At 43.5% G+C, this 22,549-nt stretch overlaps 2 protein-coding genes and 1 long non-coding RNA gene across 3 annotated transcripts in view; 1 reads left to right on the top strand and 2 right to left on the bottom strand.

Moving 5' to 3' along the window:
* Positions 1–122: 122 nt before the first annotated feature.
* LOC310682894 (arylacetamide deacetylase-like 4) lies at positions 123–8,466 on the bottom strand. The gene is made up of 4 exons (XM_083452215.1): positions 8,191–8,466; positions 6,916–7,132; positions 4,501–4,564; positions 123–1,110 (listed from the first exon to the last, which is right to left on the bottom strand). Exons 1-4 carry the CDS (start codon positions 8,365–8,367, stop codon positions 336–338), a joined length of 1,233 nt encoding a protein of 410 aa, XP_083308341.1. The 5' UTR covers positions 8,368–8,466; the 3' UTR covers positions 123–335.
* The window catches only part of LOC310682970, an 83,805-nt gene continuing 62,500 nt past the window's right edge, over positions 1,245–22,549 (top strand). Inside the window, exon 1 of the long non-coding RNA XR_014514221.1 lies at positions 1,245–1,678. This is a non-coding gene — a long non-coding RNA (uncharacterized lncRNA). The remainder of the gene's footprint in view (positions 1,679–22,549) is intronic.
* Positions 19,042–22,549, bottom strand: part of LOC310682898 (arylacetamide deacetylase-like 4) — a 5,939-nt gene continuing 2,431 nt past the window's right edge. Inside the window, exons 2-4 of the mRNA XM_083452221.1 lie at positions 21,701–21,917; positions 20,504–20,567; positions 19,042–20,025 (exon numbers count right to left, since the gene is read on the bottom strand). Of these exons, the coding sequence (XP_083308347.1) occupies positions 19,251–20,025; positions 20,504–20,567; positions 21,701–21,917 (1,056 nt within the window). The 3' untranslated portion in view covers positions 19,042–19,250. The remainder of the gene's footprint in view (positions 20,026–20,503; positions 20,568–21,700; positions 21,918–22,549) is intronic.

Raw genomic sequence — 22,549 nt, 5'->3', positions numbered from 1 at the left:
GGTGCGCAGGAGCTAGGACCGAACAAAGGAAGCTTACCCCGCCGCGGGGATTCGAACCGCCGACCATGTGATCGGCAAGCCCTAGGCGCTGAGGTTGTAATCATGTGTATATTAGTCAAAACTCCATACAAAGTAAAAGTGTTTATTAGGAAAATTTCACACAAAAGTGCTGGTGAATTTTCATGAGCAACTCCCTGCTGCCCCCAAGAACCACAAATTACAACAGAATTGTGGAGAACTGAATATAAGATTGGAAAAATGAGAAACTATCAGTAGCTGAAGTTGGCAGATTCTCCCCTCCTTATGAATGACCCACAAATTCAAGAGATTTCCTCTCATACGTTTTTGACAAAGTCTACAATCCTGTCCATCAATTCAACTGCAGCAGGCAATGTGAACAGGCCTGCGTCAAAGAGATTTAGCACCCCATGAAACCCATTCTCAACATGGAACCAGCTGACTTTCACCCCATTGTCCTCCAGACGTTTCTTGTACAGCAGTGCGTCATCTCGTAATACATCGTACTCGCAGCTCACAATTAGGGTTTCAGGAAGCTTCTGGATGACAGAGTCCTCAGCAAAAAGGCAAGAAATATCAGGTTCCAATAGCTCTCGCAATTGCCTATAGACTTCAGGTTTATAAGGAGCAAGTGGGACTTGTTTGTAGCCTCTCCCCTTAAATCTCTCAGGAATGTTGTCTGGACTCAACCACTTCCCATATTTCAGTCTCATTGGATCTGGCATATGAGAGCCCTTCAGGAGCTGGCCTGTCAAAGAAGTGTCCTTTCCAATGTACTTCATGATAAAGTAAGCAACATCTTCCCGGAACAAGGGGGGCATTGAGCTGTTCTGCTGATAGGAAGGCAGGTTGAAGTCTATAGCCTGGAATTTTGCATAGATCAGTACTTGAGCCCGTAGTTTTGGAAGGTCTGATCTCTCCACCAATTTCTGGGCAACAACAGTAGCATAATTGCCCCCTGCACTGTCCCCACCAACAATGATCTTGGAAGGATCCACCCCATGGGAAGCTGCATTTTGAATTAAGTGTATGGTAGCAGCAAGGCAGTCATTGTACTGAGCGGGAGGTAGATGCTCAGGAGACAGGCGGTAGCTGCAGAATAAAACAAAAGCAAGGAGGTAAGCTTCCAGAACCTTTTCCAAACACATTCATGATCACATAAGAACACCAGAAGGGCTTGCTAGATCAGGCTCATGGCCATCTACTACAGCATTCTGTTCTCACCAGGTCCAAGCAGCTTCCTATGAGGCACCTGCAAGCTGGGCTCAAGCACAAGGGCACTCTTGCTGTAGCTTCCAGAAACTGGTCTTCAGCAGCACTCCTGCAAGTATCCATGGACTGCCCTCCAAATTCTTGCTCAGGCATTACTGTATATGTGGGATGGGCAACCCAACTGGGATGTACACCCAGTGCTATTTTCCTAGGAATAAAATGTCCAGAAATCTCCATGAACACCTCCCTCATTCTCTAAGATTGGCAACGATGCCCACCTAAGAGGTGCCAGAACCTACCTGAGAGGGGCTGGAACTGAGTTCCTGTGAGTTCCCCCTGAAAAAAAACCTGTGCAGATAGTGCACCTTCAAAGACATGCAGAATCCTTACCTCAGGTCAGGGACACATTCCAGGCACATAAGATCAAAGGAGGAGGTCACACAACAAGGTCAGTGCTGTGGAAATTAGACACTAGTTCCCATTTGCAAAATATGCGGAAGGCAGCCCTTAGTGGTTTGACCCTTTTATTAATTCTCTTTTTCCTCCTATGAAAACTACTCAAGACACACTCTTTTAAAGTTTAAATAACAACTTTTACTTACAGACCCTCTAAGTGTCCCTATTTTCCAGGGACATCCCTGTTTTAGAGAAGCTGATTGGGTATGGAATTACCCAACCCCTGAGCCGTCTGAAGGCAATCCTGAATTAGAAAGGTTTTTTTTAAAAAAAAGTTTAATATTTTATTATATTTTGTATCTGTTGGAAGAGTGGCTGGGGCAACCCAGTAAGATTTGTGCAGTAAAACTAATAAAATTATCATTATGGAATGGGATATCCCTCTTTTCACCAGCAAAATGTTGGAGGGTATGTATTTAGTGCACTTGCAGCTGCAGATTAAACATACAATGCAGGTGAATGTTTCTTAAATTGCTAATTCATCTTACATTAGAGCTACTCCCTGAACTGGAATGGGGTCAGTAATGTCCCAAAATGATGCACGTCTAAAAAGTGTGTCACATAGATTAAACTGTTACAGACTAACTAACCCTGAGACAGACAGCAGAACAACAGTTCAGCTGCTCTCACACAAAAGACTGTTAATAGCTGTCACTGCCATACCAACTGCCATAACTGTCATAACTGCCACAGGGTGTATGACGTCAGAGAGTTATACAACTCTTGCAATTAACCCTTTACATATATATGAATTTTGGATGTTAACATCCCAGAAAAGAAGGGTGAGGCCTGGGTAGGGGAGGAAGAATGACATTCAGATAACAGATTGAGGTTGAATCCTGACAAGACAGAAGTACAGTTTTGGGGGGACAGGAGATGGACGGGTGTGGAGGACTCCCTGTTCCTGAATGGGGTAACTGTGCTCCTGAAGGACCAGGTGTGCAGCCTGGGAGTCATTTTGGATGCACAGCTGTCCATGGAGGCGCAGGTCAATTCTGTGTCCAGGGCAGCTGTTTATCAGCTCCATCTGGTACGCAGGCTGAGACCCTACCTGCCCGCAGACTGTCTCGCCAGAGTGGTGCATGCTCTAGTTATCTCTCATTTGGACTACTGCAATGCGCTTTATGTGGGGCTACCTTTGAATGTGACCCGGAAACTGCAACTAATCCAGAATGCGGTAGCTAGACTGGTGACTGGGAGCAGCCGCCGAGACCATACAACACTGGGCTTGAAAGACCTACACTGGCTCCCAGTACGTTTCTGAGCACAATTCAAAGTGCTGATGCTGACCTTTAAAGCCCTAAACGGCCTAGCCCAGTATACCTGAAGGAGCATCTCCACCTCATCATTCTACCCAGACACTAAGGTCCAGTGCCGAGGGCCTTCTGGCGGTTCCCTCGCTACGAGAAGCCAAGTTACAGGGAACCAGGCAGAGGGCCTTCTCAGTAGTGGCACCTGCCCTGCGGAACACCCTCCCACCAGATGTCAAGGAGAAAAATATCTACCAAACTTTTAGAAGACATCTGAAGGCAGCCCTTTTTAGGGAAGCTCTTAATGTTTAATAGGTTATTGTATTTTAGTGTTTTGTTGGTGTAGCCTTATGAGGCTTTGCCCTCGGGTGTGAAAAATATTGTGCCTGGGAAAGGGAAGTGGGAGACAACAGACACTAAAGGAATAGTTTCGGAGTAAAAGGTTTTATTTCTACCATCCATGAACTGGTAGAAGGAGCAAGTGTGATAGTCCACAAAAGCATGCACAAAGTTCACAGTCCTGTGCACAAGCATATATACCCCTTTCCAGTTCCCTCCTCCTTTCTCCTCCCTCAGAAGTCCTGCCCCATGAGTTCCTCTGAGCATGAACAGAAAGCTGTCTTGGGACTATTGGACTCTTCCCAGGAAAGGGGGAATGAGAAGCCGAGGGGGTGGGTCGAGGAGCCCTGGTGGTTCCGCATGTCCAAGATGTTGCAACCAAATGAGATAAGTTTCTTTTCTCAGGCCTGAGTATTCTTGGCAATGACAGAGCCTATACATTAGCCTTTAAAAGTAACATTTTGCCTTTTGCCACAGCATCTTGTGAGAAAAGCAGAGAAGAGCAGAGAAAAGCTGTTTTGGATTTTTAGAAGGCAAAAGGAGTTTTGGACAGTTTTGAGGCCTGGTTGATTATGCAAGCCTGGGGTGATTTCACAGACAGGATTTAGATATCCTGTCCCTACATTGGAAGCCGCCCAGAGTGGCTGGGGAAGCCCACCCAGATGGGCAGGGTATAAATAAATTATTATTATTATTATTATTATTATTATTATTATTATTATTATTCATGAGTCCTGAGGGCAAGAGGCACAGCTGACTGAGTGTGTGTGACATTTGAACCCTGGTTCTGAAGGGTCCACCCCCTGCTTCACATAGGTGTGTGCATCCAGTCCAGCCCTTCCAATGCTGATGGATCACCAAAAGCTGATTGACACAGTAAAAGGTCATAAAGACACACACACACACACACACACACACACACACACAAAGACACAAGAGAGCACAGATAAAACAATGATCAGGAGAGAGGCAGTAACTGGAGAATAAACAAGGCCTTATGCCCAGCTCATAGTCCCCCCACGGAAGTGAGCATCCTCATGACTGAGGTGCATGAAGCTCTGATTTGCAATCATGGAACAAAATGTTGACAGCTTTCATGGGGAGCCTTTTTCTCCTGCAAAGAATATGGCAAGGGATGCCACCAACAAATGCAACAACATGCTGGGTGCAAAGCACACACACATATATTTTACCTATGGAAAGACAGATGGTTGCATTTACTTACCCAACAGACACAACCACTGAATCAGTCTCCTTGGCGATTTTGCTGCAGACATCTTGGTAGCACCCTAGCAAGATGAGAGGGAAATTTTAAATAGGGAGGTAATTATCTGCTGCCTCCAGTCTTGCCTTTAAAAGCACATTTTTGAACAGCTGACTTCCGATATATAATGTATTTGTACATGCAATTTTAACTGACATAAACCTTTTTATGCACATGTGCACATCACACAGCTCAAGTACTGCACTGTAAGAATCAGTCTCCTTGGTGATTTTGCTGCAGACATCCTGGTAGGACGCTTGAAAGTTGGAAGGGAAATTCTAAATATGAAGCTCTTTCACAAATCCAGGGCTGTTTGTGTCTAACTCTTCAGAGCAGACCCACTGACATGCATGGACATAAATCACAGTACCACGTGAACCATGTCTTCCCAGAAGACCTCCTAAATTGGAGTTGGGAGGGTGACGTCTTGGCTACTGATGTCAGGAGACTACAACTCCCATCAGTCGCAGATAGGGATGGGTGAATCTGTCAATCTCAGTGTCTCTCGAGTTTCTCATTGCTCTAATATACACATAAGAACCAAATCAGATCCTGTAGGATCAGACCAATGGCCCATCTATGTTATGTACACCACTATGAGCTGAATAAAGAGCATGAAATCCACTCTCGACTCTGAGTAGATTTCAATCTAGCCCAGCATTCTGTTCTCACAGTGGCTAAGCAAATGCTTCTGTAAGCCTGGCAGAAGGAACTGAGCCAAGAGCACTCTGCCTGCCCAAGGTTTCCATCCACTGGTTTGCAGAAGCATTGCTACCTCCGGTCTTGCCTTTTAAAGCCCATTCTGGAACACCAGTCTTCCCGGACATAATGTTTTTGTACATGCAATTTTTGCTGACATGAGCCTTTTTGTGCACACATTTTGCTGTATGTGAATTGTGAACATCACATGGCTAGAGTACTGCATTGTAAGCTTCAGAGACTGGCTCTGGGTTCACAAATCGATTTTCAAAAGGCAAATTAAATAGGTTCACCTATAAAAGCAGATTCAATCCAATTGCACACAGATAAATCCTAGCCTTAAGAGATATGGGGCACCCAGCCAAAGGTTTGCAAGCTTTCATTTAATTCACATGTTATCATTGATATGCATAGATGCAAACTTAGGTCCATTTTCAGAAACGGGGGGGGGGACTTGTTATCAGAACCCCCCAAATCCCCACCTCAAAAAACATTTATCCAGTCAGCATGGTCAACGGTCAGGGATCATGGCTCTTGCATTTCAGGAAGCAAGCTCTGCGAGGGGCACAGTTGTCTCCCACCCCAACCACAATATCAAGGATGTAATAATGGCAAGCTCTCCTGAGTCTCCACTTGATTCTAGCCTTCCTTCCTCCTGAAGTTGCTACTTTATAGGTAAAAAGGTAAAGGACCCCTGGGCAGTTAAGTCCAGTCAAAGGTGACTATGGGGTGTGGCACTCATCTCGCTTCAGGCTGAGGTAGCTGGCATTTGTCCACAGACAGCTTTCCGGGTCATGTGACCAGCATGACTAAATCCGTTTCTGGTGCAATGGGATTACTAGGTTGCTACTTTATAAGCCGTTGCAACGCAATGTCACTGTGTTTTGTAGCTAAGAGTGTCAGTATTAATTGCTAACTTGTGAAATCGCATTTTGGTCTTGCAAATGAAAGCTGGTGCAAGTGCAGTTTGTTGATTTGTTGACCTATTTAGCAAATGTGGGTGGGGTGGCTGTGGGGTGGGGTGAGGTGAGGGATAGGGTCAGGTGTAAATGAGGGGGTGGCCAGGGGAGGGAGGGCGGCTGGGTTAGTAAACAGAGTGATCAGGAGCAGCAATTATTAAATGCTGTATTGCCCCAAATATAAGCCACACTTTCTTTCCAGATTCCGATTGTGAAAACTTAAAGTGTGGCTTACATTCAAGACCTTACAAAAAATCCTTAATAGAGATGTGGGGTCTGGGAAGCCATGATAACAAGAGCCTCCATTTGTTTGTTTCTTCCTGTTGACCTAAGTCAGCATATATGCATATAAATAAAAATAATCCAAAGCACACGTGTGCCCTTTGTCCCTTCAGGAACTACCACCAACATTCTTGTATCTCAGCCCAGTAAACCTCTCTTACATTGATATCTTAAGCACTTCTACCCAGAAAGGAAATTCCAGCTAAACATTAGGAACACCTTTCTGATGTTACGAGTTGTTCAACAGGGAACGGACTCCATTGGAAGGTGGCACGGCTTCTTCAGCTGTGATTCCTTCATTGCAGGCTGTTGGTCTACATGACCCCTTGGGATCCCTCCCAACTCTCCTTTTCCACAAATCTACACGGACTTACTTGAGTTCAATGGCGCTGGCCTCTAGATAAGTGTTCACAGGCTGACAGCCTTAATCTCTTACCGATGCTTCCAATCATCCCAGCTCCTCCATGAAAGAACACAAATCCTTTCCTTGGGCCAGCAGATGGTGCTTTGGGCTGATAAACCCTCACAGGAACCCCGTCAAAATGCAGATCTTTGGCAGAGAGGCTGGGATCCACTCTTGGATTCCGGAAACTCAGGAGGAAGCGGATAAAGGCAACCTGTCTGCAGATACCCAGCAGTTCAAGACACTTCCCCTGTTGGGCAAAGGAACAGTCTTATGAAAATAGTGCCCACATTTGCATCCTATTCACAGGGGGTGGTATCCAAATAAGTCCAATTTAAAGTATACCCATGGAAATGAATGAGTGCATGTTAGCCATGTCCATTAATTTCAATCGGTCTGCTTAGAATGGGACTATCATTAGAGGCAGCCCTGGGTCACAATAAGCGATCCAATGGTTTGGCTTGATGTTGAAACCCAAAAGATTTCCTAAATCATGGTTTGTTTGGCTTGCCTATGAGACCATATGTGCTTTCCTGAAGAAACCATGATGTAAACAAACCATATTATTAGTGTGAATAATATATTTGTCTCTTTGTGTGTCCCTCTATAGGTTGAAAATAAAGCCCTTGTTAAATCTGATAATATCTTCATCCATCATCATCATCAAGTAAACTCATTGATTTTCCTCATTTCATGCTCTATAATGCAGTACATATATGAATTATTGAAATATATAAACTATTATTATTAAATAAATAAATTTGTATACCGGCCTTCATACAAAGATCAAAGGGTGGTTTGCAGAATAAAAATACTAGATAAAAACACAAAATATATAATAAGAAGAAGTGCAAAGCAAACCAAGAACACCTTTAAAAGATATAGAAGTGGTATATATAAAATATATAGAAGCCGAAAACATCCCTCCCTCAAACATATTTAAAAGGACTTAGAAATGTTTTTGCCTGACACCTAAAGATGTATTAAAGATTGCTAATTAGAATAAGAATAATTACATTTCTTAATCACCTTAATCACATAAGAACCTGTGGCTTCACTTGCTTCACCTGTTGCTCATCCAGCCCCCAACTCACCATAATGGCAAGTTTTGAAATGTTAAAATGACTGTAAAACTATTGAAATGCATATAACTGAAAATCATAAAGAAAAAATTAAAGATGCTTCTTCTTCTTATCATCATCATCATCATCATCATCATCATCATCATCATTTCTTAATCACCTTTCACATAAGATCATAAGAATAACCTGCTGCATCACATAATGGCTCAACAAGTCCCCAACTTACCACAATGACCACCATAATGATAGTCCAGTGAATGACCCGAAGCTTTAATGCACTGTCAAATCCAGATGGGATTTTACTCTTGGAAAGATCATAATAAATTGCAAAGGAGAGAAGCAACAGGAAAAGAATCCCTATAACTCCAATCACCCCAAGCAGGAGGCCCAGAAGAAGCTCCATTTCACTGTTCCAAAGAGTGCAAGGGAAACATTGAGTCTACACTGGAAGAATTTCTACTGTGTGGCTCCACCAGAGGTGTCTATGCTACTAAATAGGCTGTAGACCGGTTAATTAAGTAATTCCCAATTAGCACACATACTCCCATGCAGATATTCCATCCATCGGAACATCAAAAGCAATTTCATGGCTCTTGGCAATGGTGCCATGTGTGATGTTCTACTCAGGAATGTCACATCTGGCCACTGATCAATCTAGTTCCATAGTATCTGTCCCAGAAGTTCACAACATCCCCAGCCAGCTTAAGCTTGTAGTCAGGAATGGTGGGCGTCCTTGTCCGAGGTGGAAGACGACTTAAGCCCTTGCATATTCAAAGCATAGGCTCTTCTTCTGAGGTACGGGCCTCATAGCTAAATGCAAGTCCATGTTGAGATGAAGTTTTCATTAAAATGTTTTCAGGAAAGATTTTCTTGGGTTACAAAAGCACACAAATCACCTCCGTTTTCTGATCATAATATCCTTTTTACAGATTGGTTATATTCAATGTGAGCCTTAATCTTGTATATGGTATAAGGTTGGGGGAGAAGAGAAGTGCGGAGGAAGAGTAGGGGAAGAGGGAGTAGTAAACTTTCATTCTTCTACATACTGTATGTGCAATGTTTTTGTATCCGTGTCATTTCATCGTTTCATATATTAGTTTTCTTTTTTATCGTTTTTATTTGATTTTTCAAATATAGATTTACAACAAAACCAAATACATTTCATTTCTTTTATTAGTTTCCATTGACATTGAGAAAGGTTGGGGGGCCTAGGGCATGGTAGGTTGCCTTCAGTTGACTGCCGTAAGTTTTGTTTACGTGTGTACAAGGAGGATTGTTAGCCATATCAATTCAGATGCTCTTGGTGGTTTCTTGCTGTTATCTTGTTGGGCTGTGTATGTAATAAAAGGGAGCCACACCGGGGTGAAGGGGTCCTCTTTTATTTGTCCCTGTGTTAGTTTCAGTTTGTGGGTTAGTTTTTCTAGTAAGGGTGTTTTCCATACAGTTTGCTACCAGTGGTCCATGTTCACTCCTGACAGGTCCCTTCTGGTGTCTAGCTAAGATGCTTCTGGAAGCTGAGTGTACGTGGGTTATGAGTTCTTTGTAGGTTGAGTGGGCATAATAATCTTGGGAAATGTTCAATAGGGCTAGTTCTGGGGTGACTTCTAATACCTGTTTAGTTATTTTGCATATTTATTGTAGGGCTGATGTTCAAAAGTGTTGGATTTTGGGGCAATCCCACCACATGTGGAGGTATGTACCTGTAGATGTGCAGCCTCCTGGGCCTATCAGCACCAGCTTATTTGGTGTTAAGTATCATCTATAGATAACTTTCAAGATGAGTTCCCTTCTTTTGGATGAGATGGATTTAAGGGGAGGTTTAGACCATCGTTTAGCCCATTGGGTAGAGTTTGTTTGATAGCCTATGTCATGTTCCCATTGTTTTTTGATTGCATAGAGGGGGTCGGTGGGGTCTGGAGCAGTATTTTGTATCTTGTGGATATCATTCCCTTGCCATGTCCCTCTGCTCTCAGGAGAAGGTTTTCGAAGATGATCAAAGGCCTAGCGGCTGCTTCATTTTTACTGTTGGATTATTTAAGAAGGCATGTCTTTGACAGAGTGTTAGCCAGAATACCCGGATGTCCTCTAGTTTGTCCTGTATCGGTGTGGGTTTGGTATTTGTGAAGAAGTCTGTTAGGCGATAAACTTTTGGCCTTTGGCTTGCAAAGTTTTTATTTGGAAGTTTTGGGCTAAGTCATGGAATAGTGGATGGTGGAACAGCTCGAGTCATTTGGAAACTAGGAACTTAAATATAAAATAAACACCATAGAGTACGTTTCAGGCAGTTAACAAGTATATAATGCAAAATTACAAAAAACACACCTTTTTGCATCTTTTTTTCTTTTACTCTTCCTTCTCAAATTCTTCCTTTTCCCCCAGTGTAGGTTTTGTGTGCACTCAGTAAGCATACCTGATTGAGATGCTCCCCTGTCAACCTTTGCCAGGTCTTCACTCTCCAAAAGGTATCAAATGACCACCCTAAGGTACAAGTAGTGCGTGACTGAGCAAGAGAGATGAGCGGAGCCTTGTTTGTGGTTGTTGTTGTTTAGTTGTTTAGTCGTGTCCGACTCTTCGTGACCCCATGGACCAGAGCACGCCAGGCACTCCTGTCTTCCACTGCCTCCAGCAGTTTGGTCACACTCATGTTTTTGGCTTCGAGAACACTGTCCAACCATCTCGTCCTCTGTCGTCTCCTTCTCCTTGTGCCCTCCATCTTTCCCAACATCAGGGTCTTTTCCAGGGAGTCTTCTCTTCTCATGAGGTGGCCAAAGTATTGGAGCCTCAGCTTCACGATCTGTCCTTCCAGTGAGCACTCAGGGCTGATTTCCTTAAGAATGTATACGTTTGATCTTCTTGCAGTCCATGGGACTCTCAAGAGTCTCCTCCAGCACCATAATTCAAAAGCATCAATTCTTTGGCGATCAGCCTTCTTGATGGTCCAACTCTCACTTCCATACATCACTACTGGGAAAACCATGGCTTTAACTATATGGACCTTTGTTGGCAAGGTGATGTCTCTGCTTTTTAAGACGCTGTCTAGGTTTGCCATCGCCTTTCTCCCAAGGAGCAGGCGTCTTTTAATTTCGTGGCTGTTGTCACCATCTGCAGTGATCATGGAGCCCAAGAAAGTAAAATCTCTCACTGCCTCCATTTCTTCCCCTTCTATTTGCCAGGAGGTGATAGGCCCAGTGGCCATGATCTTCGTTTTTTTGATGTTGAGCTTCAGACCATATTTTGCGCTCTCCTCTTTCACCCTCATTAAAAGGTTCTTTAATTCCTCCTCACTTTCTGCCATCAAGGTTGTGTCATCTGCATATCTGAGGTTGTTGATATTTCTTCCGGCGATCTTAATTCCGGCTTGGGATTCATCCAGCCCAGCCTTTCGCATGATGAATTCTGCATATGAGTTAAATAAGCAGGGAGACAATATACAGCCTTGCCGTACTCCTTTCCCAATTTTGAACCAATCAGTTGTTCCATATCCAGTTCTAACTGTAGCTTCTTGTCCCACATAGAGATTTCTCAGGAGACAGATGAGGTGATCAGGCACTCCCATTTCTCTAAGAACTTGCCATAGTTTGCTGTGGTCGACACAGTCAAAGGCTTTTGCATAGTCAATGAAGCAGAAGTAGATGTCTTTCTGGAACTCTCTAGCTTTCTCCATAATCCAGCGCATGTTTGCAATTTGGTCTCTGGTTCCTCTGCCCCTTCGAAATCCAGCTTGCACTTCTGGGAGTTCTCGGTCCACATACTGCTTAAGCCTGCCTTGTAGAATTTTAAGCATAACCTTGCTGGCGTGTGAAATGAGTGCAATTGTGCGGTAGTTGGAGCATTCTTTGGCACCGCCCTTCTTTGGGATTGGGATGTAGACTGATCTTCTCCAATCCTCTGGCCACTGCTGAGTTTTCCAAATTTGCTGGCATATTGAGTGTAGCACCTTAACAGCATCATCTTTTAAAATTTTAAATAGTTCAGCTGGAATATCATCACTTCCACTGGCCTTGTTATTAGCAGTGCTTTCTAAGGACCATTTCACTTCACTCTCCAGGATGTCTGGCTCAAGGTCAGCAACCATACTACCTGGGGTGTACGAGGCATCCATTTCTTTCTGGTATAGTTCCTCTGTGTATTCTTGCCACCTCTTCTTGATGTCTTCTGCTTCTGTTAGGTCCTTTCCACTTTTGTCTTTTATTATGGTAATCTTTGTACGAAATGTTCCTTTCATATCTCCAGTTTTCTTGAACAGATCTCTGGTTCTTCCCATTCTGTTGTTTTCCTCTATTTCTTTGCATTGCTCGTTTAAGAAGGCCTTCTTGTCTCTCCTTGCTATTTTTTGGAAATCTGCATTCAATTTCCTGTATCTTTCACTATCTCTCTCGCATTTTGCTTGCCTTCTCTTCCCTGCTATTTGTAAGGCCTCGTTGGACAGCCACTTTGCTTTCTTGCATTTCCTTTTCATTGGGATGGTTTTAGTTGCTGCCTCCTGTATAATGTTACGAGCCTCCATCCATAGTTCTTCAGGGACTCTGTCCACCAAATCTAAATCCTTAAACCTGTTCCTCACTTCCACTGTGTATTCATAAGGGATTTGACTTAGATTGTATCTTACCCGCCCAGTGGTTTTTCCTACTTTCTTCAGTTTAAACTTGAATTTTGCTATAAAAAGCTGATGATCTGAGCCACAGTCAGCTCCAGGTCTTGTTTTTGCTGACTGTATAGAGCTTCTCCATCTTTGGCTGCAGAGAATATAATCAATCTGATTTCGATGCTGCCCATCTGGTGATGTCCATGTGTAGAGTCGTCTCTTGTGTTGTTGGAAAAGAGTGTTTGTGATGACCAGCTTGTTCTCTTGACAGAACTCTATTAGCCTTTGCCCTGCTTCGTTTTGAACTCCAAGGCCAAACTTGCCAGTTGTTCCTTTTATCTCTTGACTCCCTACTTTAGCATTCCAATCCCCTATAATGAGAAGAACATCCTTCTTTGGTGTCATTTCTATAAGGTGTTGTAAGTCTTTATAGAACTGATCAATTTCAGTTTCTTCAGCACTAGTAGTTGGTGCATAAACTTGGATTACTGTGATGTTAAAAGGCCTGCCTTGGATTCGTATCAAGATCATTCTATCATTTTTGAGATTGCATCCCAGTACAGCTTTTGCCACTCTTTTGTTGACTATGAGGGCCGCTCCATTTCTTTTACGGGATTCTTGCCCACAGTAGTAGATATGATGGTCATCCGAATTGAATTCGCCCATTCCTGTCCATTTTAGTTCACTGATGCCCAGGATGTCAATATTTATTCTTGCCATCTCATTTTTGACCACATCCAACTTACCCAGGTTCATGGTTCTTACATTCCAAGTTCCTATGCAATATTTTTTCTTTACAGCATTGGACTTCCCTTTCGCTTCCAGGCATATCTGCAACTGAGCGTCCTTTCAGCTTTGGCCAAGCCGCTTCATCAGCTCTGAATCTACTTGTACTTGTCCTCCGCTCTTCCTCAGTAGCATGTTGGATGCCTTCCAACCTGAGGGGCTCTTCCAGCATCATAACTCTGGGTCGATAAGAAGAGCCATCTGGATCAGGTCAATGGCCCGTCCTGTCCAGCATCCAATTCTCACACCATTTAACCAGATGCCTGTGGGAAACTTGCAAGCAGGACCTGAACACAAGAGCACTCCCCCCCCCCTGCTGCTTCCAGCAACTGCTATAAAGAAGCATTGCTGCCTCCCACTGTAGATGCAGAGTATAGCCTTCATGTTTACCAGCCATTGATGACATGTAATTGCCTAGTCTAGAAGTCCAGGAACGTAAAAGGCAGCAACCAGATTACTGGCTGCAGTTCTGTTTAGATATTCTATAGCTCCTCCTGTTTTCAAACACCTGCATGAGTTGCCAGTACATTTCTGGACCCAGTTGAAGGCGTTCAGGTTGGTGTTCACAGTCCCATGTGACTCGGGTCCCAAATACCTGCAAGACTGCCTCCTTCGCAGTGCTGAGATAGCTCAGTTAGCAGAGCGTGAGACTCTGAATCTCAGGGTGGTGGGTTCGAGCCCCACGTTGGGTGAAAGATTCCTGCATGGCTAGGGGACATTTCTCATTGCAATAGGAGAAGCTAGACATCCAATAAAGGCTGTGGATTTACAGTGTTTTCTCATTTTTAAGATGCCTTGAGGAACCACATAAAAATTTGAAGCAATGTGAATCATCCGGTTGTGTCAGATAGCATGTGAGATAGAATCCTCTTATTTTGTTACATTGAACTGCTCACGGTTCATTGGCAACTGCATAACAAGTATTTGCATGAAGATCAGTAAATAATTGCTTAAAATAATTTATTTATTCAATTCATTTGCCACCTGTCAACAATATTGCGCCTTAGGGTTAGCCTTCCAGGTAGCAGGTGTCATTTAGATGAAATGATTTAATTGTAGGTGAATGCTTGGCGATGAATGGGTAGGAACTTGTCATACAGAGATTTATGACACAATTGTTTACGGAAACAATTTGCTGTTCCTGGTTCCTAATGTGACTGCAGCCTTATGCCCTAATGTGTGAAGTAGATTTCTGCCACCTTTCTTAATTAGTGTCTTTAGGATTAGTGCATTGATCGCTTGGTTGAAAGCGTCAGCAAGATGTTAGCTATATCATCCTTCAATAAAATCACATTTTAATATTCTTATAGCAGAGGTGCCAACTTAAATAAAATATTTGTGGGGGGTAAGTGAGGTCCAGCTTCAAAAAAAACGGCGTGGGTTTAATCTGGGTTTTTCCTTTCTGACCTCTAGTGGCCGCAGCAAAGAAAAGCAAGCATTGTGATTTTGCATTAGGTGAATGGAGGATGAGGAAATGTTCCTCACTGAGCTCTAGAAACTTGTTTGCTGAAACCAAAGACAACAGATTAGAGTGAGGCAAGAGTCAAAAGCAATGCAGCAAGACATGTTCAGCACTACAAGCAAAGCCAGCAAGTGTTTGCATTTGCCAAAAATTAAAATCTGTCTGTTTTTGGTTTGCTCACAGAAAAGAAGAAGAAGAAGAAGAAGAAGAAGAAGAAGAAGAAGAAGAAGAAGAAGAAGAGGAAGAAGAAGAAGAGGAAGAAGAAGAAGAAGAAGAAGAAGAAGAAGAAGAAGAAGAAGAAGAAGAAGAAGAAGAAGGTGTTCTAAATCATTATTGGTGAAAAATGGTGCCATTCTAAGAAAAAGCATCCTAAGAACATTCCTACTGGATCAGACCAAAGAGCCACCTATTCCAGCTGGGTTTCTAAAGCTGCCAAACCATTGCTCCACAATGTAGGTAAAAAGGTAAAGGACCCCTGGACGGTTAAGTCCAGTCAAAGGCGACTATGGGGTTGCGGCACTCATCCTGCTTTCAGGCCAAGGGAGCCAGTGTTTCTCCACAGACAGCTTTCCAGGTCATGTAGCCAGCATGACTAAACCACTACTGGCACACGGAGGACCGTGACAAGTGCCAGAGCACACAAAACACCATTTGCCTTCCTGCCGCAGCGGTACCTATTTATCTACTTGCACTGGCATGCTTTCAAACTGCTAGGTTGGCAGGAGCTGGGACTGAGCATCGGGAGCTCACCCCATTGCCGGGATTCGAATCACCGACCTTCAGATCAGCAAGCCCAAGAGGCTCAGTGGTTTAGACCACAGCGCCACCCGCATCCCGCATTAGCTCAGTATTGTATGCACTGCATGGCTGGGAGTGGTTTTCCAGGGTTTCAACCCTACCTGGAGAAGCTGGGAACTGCTCACGAGTCGTTCATATATTGCAGATAGGACATCAACAACCATTTCCCTCCTGCCACCGACTTATTAAATTCTCTATTGTAAGGGTAATTCAAGATTAAACAGGGCAGATATGTAGGCTTGCATTCTGGTGCCAGTGAAATTGCATGGGTGCTTCTTCATTCCCAAAAAATCACCTTACGAAACTAAGGATTTGTTCATGACCACCAGATTTAGATGGCTTTAAAGGGGCTTCAGACAAGGCGAGTTGGTCTAGTGAGCAGGTGGATGGAGACAGTGGGGAATGAGCCTGTTGGAGGTGGGCTCCTCTCACCCACTCCCCAGCTGCCCAGTCCACCGGGGAGTGCAACACCTGCCCTGCCCCAGGTGCCAGCAAGCCACGCTACACCACTGGTTAGCTACTGCAGGGAACAGGGAATTGGTACTCGATGAGCCAGGAGGGAGCAGCCTTTTTCAATACAACGGCTGCATGAGCAACGCTTCCAGGGATAGGACAAAGGTCTAAAGTGGTTGGCGCAACAAGTGTTGCTCTGGCAGCAAATGTAAAATGTGTCAACATACACCCACATTGTATGAAACTTTCTCCACCCAGTCAAGCAGTGCGGCTGAATTTTTCTAACTCTTGGGAGAGGCTTTTTATCTGATCCAGCAGGGCTGCTTTTATGTTTTTGTGTTATCTGCTCATCTGCCATGTGAAGAATAAGCCTGGATTTTCAGCAACATAACTGAAAAATTACCTCTTCTCCCCGCCCCCCCCCCCCGCCCCCAGAAATGCTCAACAACTCTGGGAATCTTCAAAAACAAAAGCTCAACAACTTTGGTGATTTTCTCAAAAAAGGTCAACAAAGTGTTTGTGTCTGGATTTTAAACTTCTTGAAATATGGCAACCCACTGGGACACGAGGGCACTCTCCTCTCCTGTAGGTTCCAGGGGCTGGTATTGAGAAGCATTCCATCCGTGGAAGCAGAGTGCAGCCATTGTGTCAATTGTTATACAAATTCTAAGGTGAATTTTCATAAGTGTACAAGATACACACATGCATAAGTACATAAGACTGAAATAGTACAGGAGAACAATCCTGAAGCCATCTTGGCTCTTAATGATCTCAAATATTTCCTCTGCAGGAGGAAACATGCTGGAAAATCTCTCCCCATAGTTGTTTTCACATACAAATTGAATCAATCCTGACAAATGGGCATATTTTGTGTGTGAATAGGCCTGTGAACTGAATTCAAGAACTAAGGTATTTGCCATCTCAAGAGAATGGCTTGGATTTGCAGGATAAGGCAATCAGAAAACCTTATGAGGTATCTTGACAAACAGGAGACAACCCACACTCTCAAATTTCTGCTGTAGACCTCTTCTTTCTGTGATACTTGTGTGATGCCTTTGGGTGGACTTTGCCCAAGGGTTTGGGCAATTTTTAAAGTCTCTAAAAGCTCTTATACACCTTTGTTTGGGGCCCTCACCTTGTCGCAAGGGAGGGATTCTGTTGCAACCGAAAAATAAAGGATTTCCTTGCTTTCCTTCTGCTGGTTCCTGCCTCCACCCATTTTCCTCTGGTTGATAATGGATGTAGGAGACACTGAATCCCTTGATGGAGAGTTGGGCTGTAAAAGCCATCATCAAATCTTTCTATCACACTAGTAGCCATGGATAGTCTTCTCCAAGAATGTGTCTTATCATCTTTTAAAGCCATCTAGGTTGGTGGCCATTCTGTGACCTCCATTGGAGTTGATAAATGGATTGCTTATACAGGCATCCCTCCATCATGCATGGATTGGGGGTGGGAGGGGTAGGTGGAACAGGCACCTCAGGTGATGTAAGACCCCCAAGGTGGCATCCTTTGGTGCTCCACTGCCTCCACCAACAGCGGGGAAGCAGTATCAGATTTGGCATTGATTTCCAGTGAGATCTCACCAAAATGACATGACCATAATTTTGGAGCATATCAAGGAGGTGTGGGTCACGGTACTGTGTTTCAATGGTTCCACTCCTGCCACAAGAGCCATTTCTAGAAAGTAGTTGTGGGAGACCACTATTTGGTGCCATAGGAACTGGAATTTGGTGTTTCATGCTATATAAAAATCTCTATCAAGCTGCTGGGAGGTGTTATCAGGAGAGATGGTGTGAGGTATTGTCTACACATGGGTGACACCCATCTCTTATTCCCTAAGCTGTTAAACATCTCTATTAAGCAGCTGGAAGTTGTTGTCAGGAGAGATAGAATCAGGGATAATCTACATGTGGGTGACACCCATCTCTATCACTCTGTTCCATCTATATTAAAAAAGGCAGTTGAATTGTGTTATACCATGCCTTGGATGGGCTGATGAATTGGACATGGGCCAATAAACTGAAACAGATACCTGAAAAGAGCTAAAAAGCTGAAAGGAGTCATCTAGGTCAACCACCTGCAATTCAGGAATCACACCCAAAAATACTTAACAGGTGGCCATTCAACTTCTGCTGACAAAACTTCCAATAAAGGAGGTTCCACCGCCTTCTGAGCTAATCCATTCCAATGTTGATCAGCTCTAACCCTCAGCAAGTTATTCCTAATGTATAGTCCAAATCTCCTTGCTTATCATTTGAATCCCTTGGTTTAAGTCCTACCCTCTGAAGTAGCAGAAAACAAGCTTGCTCCATCTCCCATGTGACAGTCCTTTATATATTTGAAGATGGCTACTATATCACCTCTCTGTCCTCTTCTCCAAGCTAAACATATCCAACTGCATCAATGATTCCTTATAAGGCTTGGTTTCCAGGCCCATGATCATCTTGGTCTTCCTCCTCTCTACACATTCCAGCTCATCACTATCCTATTTAAATTGTGGAACCCAGAACTGGACATAGTCCTCCTGGTGGGGTCTGGCCAAGGCAAAATGGAGTGAAACTGTTACTTCTCTTGATCTGGAACTATACTTCTGTTGATACAGCCTAGAACAGCATTAGCAGTGCAGATCTCCAGCCAACCAATAAGTACTAAAATGGAAATAGAAGGGTGAGTTGTCCATTTACAAAATTCATATATAATGGTACCTCGGTTTTCGAATGTAATCCATTCCGGAAGACGGTTCGAGTTCCAAAACATTCAAAATCTGAAAACTCAGCACGGAAGCCTGAATACAGAAAACTCAATAGGGAATCTACATGGCACGCCTTACTTCGGAGGCAAGTTTGGAAACCAAAGCATTTACTCCCCGGTTTATGGTATTTGAAAACAGAAATGTTCATCAACTGAGACGTTTGAAAACTGAGGTACCACTGTGTTAGTGAAAACAATAAAGAAATGCATTATATTAGAGCAAATGGCTTGGAATCATGTACGAATTAAAAGTATTTATTACGAAAATTTCACACTAAAGTGCTGGTGAATTTTCATGAGGAATTCCCTGCTGCCCCCAAGAACCACATTTTGCTGCAGAAATATGGAGAAATGAATATAATATTGGGAAAATGAGAAACTATCAGAAGCTGAAGTTGGCAGATTCTCGCCTCCTTATGAATGACCCACAAATTCAAGAGATTTCCTCTCATAAGTTTTTGACAAAGTCTACAATCCTGTCCATTAATTCAATTGCAGCGGGGAATGTGAAGACACCTGAGTCAAAGAGGCTTATCACCCCATGAAACCCATTCTCAACATGGAACCAGCTGACTTTCACCCCATGGTCCTCCAGACGTTTCTTGTATAGCAGTCCATCATCTCGTATTATGTCGTACTCACAGCTCACCAATAGGGTTTCAGGAAGCTTCTGGATGACAGAGTCCTCAGCAAAAAGGCAAGAAATATCAGGTTCCAAAAGCTCTCGCAATTGCCTATAGACTTCAGGTTCATAAGGAGCAAGTGGGACTTGTTTGTAGCCTCTCACCTTAAATCTCTCTGGAAGGTTGTCTGGACTCACACACTTCCCATATTTCAGCCTCATTGAATCTGGCACATGAGAGCCCTTCAGGAGCTGGCCTGCCAAAGAAGGGTCCTTTCCAATATACTTCAGGCCAAAGTAAACAACGTTTTCCCGGAACAAGATGGGCATTGAGTTGTTCTGTTGATGGCAAGGCAGGTTCATGTCCATAGCCTGTGTATTAGGATAGATGAGCACTTGAGCCCGTAGCTTTGGAAGGTCTGATCTCTCCACCAATTTCTGGGCAACAACACAAGCATAATTGCCCCCTGCACTGTCCCCACCAACGATGATCTTGGAAGGATCCACCCCATGGGAAGCTGCATTTTGAATTAAGTGTATGGTAGCAGCAAGGCAGTCCTTGTACTGAGCGGGAGGAAGATGCTCAGGAGACAGGCGGTAGCTGTAGAATAAAACAGAATTAAAGAGGTAAACTTCCAGAATCTTTTCCAAACACTTTCATGATCACCTAGGATTACAAGAAGAGCTTGCTGGATCAGTTGTAGCAGATACAAAGCAGGTGAAAGTTAGCTGGCTTATGCCCTTAAAAAGCCGATCTTACCAGCTAGCAAAAGAGTGTCGGGAATGCTGGGGAAGCAGAACCCTGCAGGATTGGATCCATTTGCCATTTGCAACTTTCCCTCCTGCTCCTGTTTCACTGCAGGGGGCATTTCCCAGTGTCTTCCTGATTGTATGTTTAAAAGCCCTAACTGAACTGGTTACCTCTAATTTTCAATCACAGAGCGGAACATTGACAGCTTTCGTGGGGAGCCTCTTTCTCCTGCAGGGAATATGGCAAGGGATGCCACCAACAAATACAGTGGCATGCTGGGCCCCTACACTCTTTCCCTACGAAGGGCCATGTGGTTGCATTTACTTACCCAACAGACACAACCACTGAATCAGTCTCCTTGGCGATTTTGCTGCAGACATCTTGGTAGGACTCTAGCAAGATGAGAGGGAAATTTTAAATAGGGAGGTAATTATCTGCTGCCTCCCGTCTTGCCTTAAAAAGCACATTTTTGAACAGCAGTCTTCCAATACATAATGTATTTGTACATGCAATTTTTACTGACATAAACCTTTCTATGCACATGTGCACATCAGGCAGCTCAAGTAATGCATTGTAAGATTCTGAGAACTGCAACTTTGGAAGTATGACTGACTTTGGGTTCACAAATCGTTTAGCAAAATGCCAATTGGATAGGTTCACCTATAAAAGCAAAGTGAATCAAATTACCCCTCCCTCCCCCCCCAAAAAAATTTCAGGTATGATGGAGAAGCCATTAATAACTTATATAAACTAACAGGTGTTTTCTGGTGTATTCTAGTGTGTCTACAAAGTTCTAAAGATAACAGAAATACAGCTGGGTTGAGCTCAGTGAATTATCTGTCTCTCAAGATCGAACTGCCCAAAGGACTGAGGCCTCATGTTATTAATTCTTTTAATTCTGTACTTTCTCTCTCAGGGTGGATCTACATACAGGGGGAAAACACACACGCTAGGATCAAAGGAGGGGGTGGCCAGGAGTGGGAGGGTGGCTGTGTTGGTAAACGGAGCGATCAGGATCAGCAATCTTGAGTTATTATATACATGTTTGTGAACCTCTTTGAGGTTCTATAAAATCAAGTGGTATTTGTATTGTATAAAATGAATCAGCTGTGGGGTGGGGCTCTGTCCCTCCCCCAGGGGCTGCTTGCTGTAGTGTAGCTCCCCTGATCCCCAGCCATTGACCAGTGGAGATGTGAAATCTGGAAAGCCATGATAACAAGAGCCTCTCTTTCTTTGTTTCTTCTGATTGACATAAGTCACCATATCTGCATATAAGTCAACATATGGTAAACCAAAGCACACATGTGCCCCTTGTCTCTTCGGGAACTACCACCGACACTCTTTTATTTCAGCTCCGTAAACCATTCTACATGGGTTTATTGAGTTTAATGGGGCTTGCCTCTGGATAAGTGTTCAAAGGCTCACAGCCTTAATCTCTTACCCAGTGCTTTTTTTCTAGGGGGAAAAAGGTACTCACCATGAAGTTTTACACTTTTTAACAACAACAAAAAGGCACTGCTCTTACCGATGCTTCCAATCATCCCAGCTCCTCCATGAAAGAACAGAAATCCTTTCCTTGGGCCAGCAGATGGTGCTTTGGGCTGATAAACCCTTACAGGAACCCCATCAAAATGCAGATCTTTGGCAGAGAGGCTGGGATCCATTCTTGGATTCCGGAAACTCAGGAGGAAGCGGGTAAAGGCAAACTGGCTGCAGACACCCATCAGTTCAAGACACCTCGCCTGTTAGACAAAGGAAAAGTCTGATGGAAACAGTGCCTACAAATTGCATCCTATTCACCATGGGGTGTATCCAACTAATTCATTCAATCGAACAATCAATGTTTATGACAGTAATCAGGCAGCATAAGTATCCAGCTAAGTCCTACTTAAAGTAGACCCATTGAACTGAATGAGGACATGTTAGCCATCTCCATTATTTTCAATTGGTCTGATTAGAATGGGACTATCATTAGAGGCAGCCCTGGGTCACAATGAGTGATCCAATGATTTGACTTGATGCTGAAACTCAAAAGCTTTCCTAAACCATGGTTTATTTAGCCACCCCAACCCAGACACCAGCCAAGCTACAGATGCAAAAGAAACCAAACTTTGGAGAAACAATCCACAATCTGCTTGTTTGCTTTGCCTATGAGACAATTTGTGGTTTCGTAAAGAAACCATGATGTAAACAAACTATGGCTTAGTGTGAATAATATCTTTGTCTCTGTTTGTATCCCTCTATGGGATGAAAAGAAAGCCCTTTTTAAAAAAAAATTATAAAACATAATATCCTAATCTCATCATCAACAACAACAAGCAACTATTGGTTTTATGTTTTTATCTTGTATGTGTATTAAGCAGTATATGAATTA

Source organism: Podarcis tiliguerta, assembly GCF_965153285.1.
Source record: "Podarcis tiliguerta genome assembly, chromosome: 8".
NCBI classification, from domain to species: domain Eukaryota; kingdom Metazoa; phylum Chordata; class Lepidosauria; order Squamata; family Lacertidae; genus Podarcis; species Podarcis tiliguerta.
This window is presented reverse-complemented; position numbering and strand designations above follow the sequence as displayed.

Bases quoted from the DNA above. Each gene is read 5' to 3' on its own strand.
- LOC310682894 (XM_083452215.1), bottom strand. From the start codon at position 8,367: ATGGAGCTTCTTCTGGGCCTCCTGCTTGGGGTGATTGGAGTTATAGGG. The intron at 7,133-8,190 runs GTAAGTTGGGGA...TTTGCCCAACAG, and splicing joins TCATTATGGTGGTCATTGTG to GGGAAGTGTCTTGAACTGCT. The intron at 4,565-6,915 runs GTAAGAGATTAA...TCATCTTGCTAG, and splicing joins TGGGATGATTGGAAGCATCG to GGTGCTACCAAGATGTCTGC.